At 45.9% G+C, this 7,883-nt stretch overlaps 1 protein-coding gene and 1 long non-coding RNA gene across 2 annotated transcripts; both read left to right on the top strand.

Annotated features, from left to right (window-relative positions):
- Positions 1–1,048: 1,048 nt before the first annotated feature.
- On the top strand, positions 1,049–2,510 carry LOC145801449 (uncharacterized). Its single transcript, XR_014342954.1, has 3 exons — positions 1,049–1,271; positions 1,635–1,859; positions 2,103–2,510. It is a non-coding gene; the product is annotated as an uncharacterized LOC145801449 (long non-coding RNA).
- A 2,980-nt stretch (positions 2,511–5,490) lies between these two features.
- Positions 5,491–7,281, top strand: LOC145800897 (uncharacterized). The gene is made up of 2 exons (XM_082890650.1): positions 5,491–5,962; positions 6,174–7,281. Exons 1-2 carry the CDS (start codon positions 5,491–5,493, stop codon positions 7,043–7,045), a joined length of 1,344 nt encoding a protein of 447 aa, XP_082746776.1. The 3' UTR covers positions 7,046–7,281.
- Positions 7,282–7,883: the final 602 nt, after the last annotated feature.

Below are 7,883 nucleotides of genomic sequence, written 5' to 3'. Positions count from 1 at the left end.
AGGACGTCCTGCCGCAAAATATTGCCGAGTCTCATGGACCCCCCGGGGTCGTGCCACCTCGACCCGGGTATAGGCTAGTTTAACCGAAGAGTGAATTTATCTCCACTCACCGTCCTCGGGATCGGGTCCTTTGTTCGAACTCCATTACGCCCATGGTTCTGGTGCGTAGATCCCGGAAAGCTCCGAGCCCGCAAGTGTTCTGGGACTCATTAACGGAGCGACTTCTAGATTGCGTCTGAATCCGTTCGAAGCCAAGTATTTCGGATCTCTAGGTTCGTGGATCCGAACCCTTTCGAGTCCGAGTGCCTCGGATCTCTAGGCTTGCCTAATACCCTTTCGAGTCCGGGCCTGAGTAAGTCTCTAAGTTCATGGATCCGAACCCTTTCGAGGCTTAGAGCGATTCAATCCGTTTGATGGCGATAAATCTGGGCCCACCGATTCTTGGACTTGCGATAAATTCGGGCCCACTAATCTTGGGCTATTGGGCCTAAATAATTTAGTGGGCTCAAATTAGCCCCTCTTACATTTGCCCATTGCGTGTATGAGAAATTTTAAATTTCTCAGACATGCATACGGTCATTTCTTCGACCCTGTTTCGCATCACGTTCCCCAAAAAAAAAAACATTTTGTCACGACAGAGCCTACGGATAAAGTTGATGACGCACTTCAATTTACAAAAAAAATTGACAAGCAAAAATTTAATTTTTTTGTACTTTTTTTTTTTTTTTTTTTTTTTTTTTTAAGGCTCACACGTGCCTTTGTTGTTTGGCACACACGGCAGACCAATTACACATATACACATATCTGAGGGTATATTCAAAGGATAATGCTCTTTTTTTTATTTATTTAAGGAAAGTGCCAAAACCCTAAGCCTCACCAAATTTTTCTTTTGTTCAGCCGCCGAAACCGATCAACCTTCTCCTTCCTCTTATTTCCTTTTTTTTTTTTTTTGAAACTCATTTCGGCTGACACTCTCTCTCAACCAAGACCAACCCAAACTTCATATTCTTCAAAGGAGCTCCGTATCTGTAATACCACAAGGCCGCCGCCGCTAGCTCACTGCTCGTTGGTGCAACTCCGAGCGCCGTCGTCATCGCCGAAGATGAGCCACGGTTGCTGCTTGTTACAGACGCTGCTATAGGTGTCAAAGCAAGTTGGTTTGGCTTTTGCAAGGAGGACTCCTGCTAGATGTCGGGCATTTGAAGATTCAGGAACAAGTTGCTTTAATGAACCTTCACTTAAGGATGCACTTTTTGCTGCACCTTGTCAGGGTAATAAGGCAGAACCTTCTACTTGCCCGGGAGTTGGTAATAATAAACTTCCTCTTGTAACCCTGTGCCATACCCTAGTGCACTTTTAAGTACATGTTATTTTATTACAACGAATTGCCTTAGTAGTTTTATGTTGATTCTCTTAACAAAAATTGCATATTTTGGGCAAATTTTCTGCTCTCAATTTTTTTTGGACAATAAGAGGAAGTGCTTGGCTGGGGGGACATTTATATTGGCAGGAAACTGTAGATCTTTTTCTTTGTTCCTATAAGATGTCTCCTGACACTACTGGATTATTGGATGTTTATTTTATTTTCCTCCATCTCAGCTTGTATTTAATGAGTGTGCTTTCTCTACTTACAGGATCCTTCCACAGCAGTGCCGAGCAGCATGATCTTCATAGGGGTTCATTAGATGCATTTGACAATTTTCCTCCATCTCAGCGGACGATGCTGCTACAGATACTGTCACACCGTGAGCCAACCATGACCAACCAGAAACCATCCTTTCTACTGCTTCGTGCGCCATTCTCGGCCTACACCGCTTGTGATTGATAACCCGGCTCCTCACTATGCTGCCCCTGAATCTGTGAGTTAAGCACTTGCTGAAAACCCATTTTTTGAACCCCTCATTTTGATGGGTTTTGGTCTTGATTCAACAAAGTTCATTCTCTTCATTGCTTTGGATTTATTGATCTTTGGACTTCAAGATCTAGTTGAATCTTTGCTCAAAGCCCTCTTCTTTTTTTCTTTGTTGCTTGACAAACTTTGGGCAAATATATATACATATATATTGATTATCATATATATATATATATTTTTTTTTGTTTAGAGCTCGGATTACCCACATTAGCCTTGGCTTGTGCACAATCAATCGCTGCTTCCGGCTTCAGCTTGTCCGACGTCGACCACGCACGTTCGCCCTCTCAACGCAACGTGTGTGGTCTTGCCCAACCTAGCTCCACATAGCTGCTTCCGGCTTCAGCTTATCCGACGTTGACCACGCACGTTCGCCCTCTCAACGCAACGTGTGTGGTCTTGCCCAAGCCTAGCCCAGTCTTGTTGATTACAGTCTGTAAAGCCTCTCTGATTTCAGCTTAAATTTCCAGTATCGGCTTCGGACTTCACCTCTCTAACTGCCCAAATTTGTAAGTATGACATTCGACCCCCTCTTCCGAATATAAATATATTTAAATATATATAAATATATTTTTGTGGCAATGTAGAGGGCTCAAGCAATCTGATGAAAATAAAAATAAAATAAATAAATAAATAATAAAAAAAAAACTGAATCTGGATATGGACTCAATTTTTGTGGCAATCCCAATGATATTTTTTTTTTAGCTCAAACACCGTGATTTTGGCCATATGGAAACATGCACTAGCACTTGAAACCTTATTGAGGTACCTGGCTTGAACATAATTTGTTGAACTTTATCACCGAGGAAAGGCCGAATATAACTTGTTGACTAGTATTTGAGCTCCATTTTTGACATGGAGAGAGAAAATCCTGGGCTTATGAATATGGACTTTGGAAAGGACATTTTTGTAATTTGCATAATGATCCATTGAATCTTACTACTGATGAGCAATGTAATATGCTTCGGATCTCGGGCCTGAAATTTGCTATTGAACTTCACTCTGTCCAAATTTTGAGCCTCGTATAAATTGTACCTCTAACATGGAACATAGTGACTTTGAGAAATTGACCCAATTGAACTTCATCACAAAACGGCCTATGATATTGCATCTCTTATCGATGATGAAAACTGAAAATCTGTATGTTGTTGATACACATATCGGTACTGTAATTTGTTGAGCTTGAGGAACACCCGAGAAAAAGAATTGTTGATGACTTCCGGGGTTGAACCTGGACTCTTGGTGTAAAAAAAAAATTCCTCGTAGAATTTGTTGAATTCATGGACTCTCAGAGAAACGAATAGTTGATGCCGAAATTTCATTCGAATGTGTTGCTTTAATTCCAATATTCTGAATTTTAATACGGTCAACTCCTTACTATTTATATCTGTTATTTCAGCCATATGTCTTCTCAAAAGAAACATGTTGTCTCGGGGTCATCGGAACCGGCTCTCATGAAAGAAAGGGATGTACCTCTGGCATCTGAGTGGAGGAAATCTCCTTATTTTGGTCGGAAGGATCCCTTCTGGCGGGCGGCTACCTTCACCACTTCTCTTCTATCTCCGAAGGCGGCTCCATTATGTCTCACTGAGGACACTGACTCTGGACATGAGGCCCTCATTTCTCCTTCCTCGGTGCTACGCTTTCGGATTGAGCGGGGGGACTTTCCATACTGTTATCCTCAGTTCAAGGCCTTCTCAAACCCTCCTTTTGGTTGGCGGGAGTGGGTCGATGATGTCCTCTCGGACAAGAGCTTCTGTCAGCGGCTTCAAGAGGCCCGACTATTGATCCCAGTGAAAATATCTCGATCCCTATCCATCCGTCGCAACAATGCTAGCCTGGAAGCCATGGCTCTTCGGTGGAGCACCGAGACACACACCTTTATACTTGGCCAGCACGAGATGGGGCCCACCCTTGAGGATGTGTTCATGTTGCTGCGTCTGGAAGTGACCGGCCCTGATGCCTTCGACCCTGAGCAGACACCCCCCGAAGATGATTCTTTGATCCAATCTCTGAAGCTAAATCTTCAAACTTGTGGTCGGTGGAGTTCCGTTTTCGATGGTTCAGCGAGGAGGACTAGTCGAGTAAGGACGGACCGTGCCTCCTATACTGCATGGATCCGCCACTTCTTCAAAGATCTTCAGCCCTTGGCCAGAGATGCTGACCCTGACTCTCGGGAGTATGAGGCCGGTCCGATGTATGGCTCCAGGCTCTATTTCTTGGGATTTCTGGCTTGCTTCCTTTCATTCTTCATCCTTCCGAGCACACCTCCGGATTCCCTCAATCCTTTCGTCTTCCCCTTGGCAGTCAGGCTCTTCAGAGGAGATCGGATCCCTTTGGCTCCACTATTTCTTGGGAATCTCTACTATCGGCTGGATCTACTACATCGAGATATGGTTCGCTCCGTGGGTCGATATGAGCCTGTCTCCTTTATTCACAGCCAGTTCCTGCTATGTTTCTTCTTCGAGAGGTTCCCAAAAGTTGCCCCTGCTCCGACTGTATTTGAGGCGGAAGTTCTTCGGGAGATAGTGGATAAAGATGGCATCCCCGTGCTCGATACTGATGGGTCTCGGACATTTGAGAAAGCGAAGTCTTGCCAGCCGTTGATTACACGGTGGTCACGTACCATTTCCACCTTATCCTTGAATACTCTGGTGGATGATCCCCGACGCTTTGTGGCACAGCCGTATGTGTGCCCACCTGTGGGTGTGGCCACACCGCTTATCTATCATGGTTCCTCCCGCTCGGTGTCCTTTCCTTTGCCGAAGAACATCCCTGCACCCTTTGTTGATATGCTGATTATGATCCGTCCGAGTTCATTACCGGTGTGGCATGAGGAAGGCGTTGATAGTGCCGTTTATAGGCCTGACCGCGTAGCATGTCAATTCGGGTTTGATCAATGTGCCTCGGGGCCAGCACCTCCTTTATTATCATTTTCAGCGAGCTACGGGCGCTTCAGTCGCGGGCTTGTACACACCGTGCTTCCCATATCCGGCTCTTTGACGATGCCAGGCTTGAGCCGAGTAGGGGGTTTCACCCCCTCTTTCAGGCGGTATTGGCAGAAGAATATCGATGCGTTTATTGCATTTGTCCAGAGCAGACCGACCGTATGTTTGCCTCCGCCGATTTATAAGAAGGATTCTTCTCTTCGGCTACCCGAGAGCCGAAAATCTGACCACATGTACGAGGGTTTCTTCACTTCATCTGCTCCAACTGACCCTTCTGCTCGGGCATCTGCTTCTAGTTTGGCAATTACTTCTCCAGAGCCAGTCCCTTTGAATAAGGCCTCTGGTCCTCGGACGACCCGCCTTAAGAAGATGGCTCACAAGAGGACTTCTGATGCCAGTCCTTCCGCTCCTCGCCTTTCCAAAAGGCTTCATGAGGTACCCGAAATTTTTGATTTGAAGCTACTTTCCTTCTTGCGACTATACCTTCTAAAATGAAAACTTTTATTTGCCCATGTTGTGTAGGATCCTGCGATTGTTGACGTCGTCAGTACCGTGGCTCTTGGCCATGCTGCCTCCCCCAGGCCGGACTCAGACTTGGACGACACCCTCCCTTTGTCTGCAAGACTTGTGAAGATGCGCACCCCTCGTATAGCAATTATAGATGACGATGATGATGAGGCTGAGTCCTCCGATCATTTTTGTGACCTTATTCCACGCACGCGTCGTCACCGCCCTACCGTAGCTGAGGAGGAGCACTACCTTGGTGACGAGTTTATTAGGGCTCACCGTTCTGACGTTGAGATTGCTGGAGGGACTGATGCCACAGGAATTGATGCCGCGGGCCATGCTTCTAGAAGCAATGTAGAGGTGAGGTGCGCCTCTGGGAATGGTGTGGAGGTAGATGTGCTAGAGATCTCTGAGACTCGCTCTGGCACTTATGGTGATTCTCATCCTCCGGCCCTCCTTCCTTCTTCAGGGATGACTGCTACTGTTCAGGCTTCGTCAGACATTGAGATCGATCAGGTGCTCTCTATACGGCCAAGTGACCTTGCTGATGCTAGGAGTCCTTCAGTCGCTCCGGCTTTGCATATTGATTCTCCCTCTGGTAATCTTTCTTTCTGAAGTTTGTCATTTACTTCTATCTGTGAGAAATCTTTACTCAAATGGCTTTCATGTTTCCTACCCCTAATAAGGCTTCCTTATCTTTTCTTCAGTGTTAGCTGCTACCGGGGTCCTGCCTTCACCTGCCTCAGACTCTGCTCCAGTGTTAGCTGCTACCGGGGTCCTGCCTTCACCTGCCTCAGACTCTGCTCCAGTGTTAGCTGCTACCGGGGTCCTGCCTTCACCTGCCTCAGACTCTGCTCCAGTGTTAGCTGCTACCGGGGTCCCGTCTTCACCTGCCCCGGACTCTACTCCGACTCTCTTTGTAACTCCTCACGGTTCTCCTTCTCAAGGGGGAACACCTGCCTTTGAGACGACTGCCAGAGGTTCTTCATCGCCAGTGCCTTCGAATATTTTGGATTTGAATCTCAGTGATTTCCACATTGATAGTGATGCTTTTGGTCTTTCCCCTTATCGTTCGGCATTCTCAGGCTCGGGACCTCTGCCGGGAGTTACCCCTTCGGGTGGTTCATCTAACCCGATAGACATTGGGGAGATTCCTGAGACTAGCAGTTTTCCGGCCCCAATTCCTCCTTCGACTTCTGGCAAAGTATCATTTCTCCATTATTGGGTAGCTCCTGAGTTTGCTTCAGTTCTACAGCTTGTGCATTCAAGTTACCCGGAGACCTTTGCTTCATTTGCTTGCCAGTGTCCACTCATTCAGACTGCTCTTCTCGAGTCTTTTGCCACTATCTTATATAGCTTGGACACGCAACGGTTGTGTGACCTTAATGGAAAAGTAGTCGAGACGGCGTATCAGGGGATCTCTGACATGGAGCGTCACCAAGTGGACTTATCATGGCTTCGGAAGCGCCTGGATATAGCTTCGAACGCTAGTCATCGGCTGGAACTTATGTCTGTGCTTGCCTCTTATCGCACCTCTATAGATGAGACAAAGGCAACTCTTCGTGAACTTGAGTCGGGTTATGCTCGGGCCTTGGAGACTTTAGAGGCACACTCTACTGTTTGTCCTCCAGATGTAGATGTGACGGGCAGCTTCTTCGAGGGTGTCTTTAGGAAAGATTGAGTTTTTTTTTTTTATCATTACTTTCTTGCCCCTTTCGATAAAAATGTTTTATCTAGGACAATGCAATGAAATGACAAAATTTTTGTTGTTTGGATATTTTCGCATTGTTTTCTCATTCTACTTGATAAAATATTTATTTCGAATGATACAATGGAAAGAACAATCATATGCACATGTTTATAAAAGCTGAAATATTCTCATTAGTTCTTCAACTTTCTTGACAAAAGTATAATAGATTCACTGTAAGTGATGGGATCAAACATATACCATAGAGAAAACCAGCTTCTTCATAACGTAAGGGAAATACAACTTTTAGACAAAGTAAGAAAGTGAAAATGAATTTCAACATAGATGAGTCCAACTATGGGTAGTAATGCTTGATAAACTTTGCATTGAGCGGGCCAGTTCGGAAGCCGTCTTCAACCCTTACAAGTTTGTAGTACCCGCTTGAGCTCGCCCGAACCACCTTGTAGGGCCCTTCCCATTTTGGAGAAAACTTGGGCAAAGGCTGTCCTCGCATGATTGGGTCTACAATCTTCCATACTAGATCACCTTCTTCAAACTTCCTTGGTATCACAGTCTGGTTATAGGCTCGGGCGATGGACTCATGATACCTTTCCATGACTTTTGCAGCTCTGTCATGCTTTTCCTCTAATGCTTCCAATCTGGTGGTTCGAGGCTCCAATACCATCCCCGAGGCGAGAGCCATTCGAGCAGATGGCGTTTCCAACTCTATAGGTAACACTGCCTCGGACCCATACACAAGGGAGTAAGGAGCTGCTTGAGTTGGCTTTCTCTTCGAAGTGCGATACGCCCATAGGGCTACTATCAACTGTTC

This window comes from Camellia sinensis, chromosome 10 (genome assembly GCF_055761805.1).
Source record: "Camellia sinensis isolate YWXY chromosome 10, ASM5576180v1, whole genome shotgun sequence".
Lineage (NCBI taxonomy): Eukaryota > Viridiplantae > Streptophyta > Magnoliopsida > Ericales > Theaceae > Camellia > Camellia sinensis.
The sequence above is the reverse complement of the archived record's forward strand: the minus strand, read 5'-3'. Positions and strand labels throughout refer to the sequence as shown.

What these genes read in the sequence shown, in the direction of transcription:
- LOC145800897 (XM_082890650.1), top strand. Translation starts at nt 5,491, where the DNA reads ATGCGCACCCCTCGTATAGCAATTATAGATGACGATGATGATGAGGCT. An exon ending in GCATATTGATTCTCCCTCTG is followed by an intron (nt 5,963 to 6,173) that starts GTAATCTTTCTT and finishes ACTCTGCTCCAG; the next exon opens with TGTTAGCTGCTACCGGGGTC.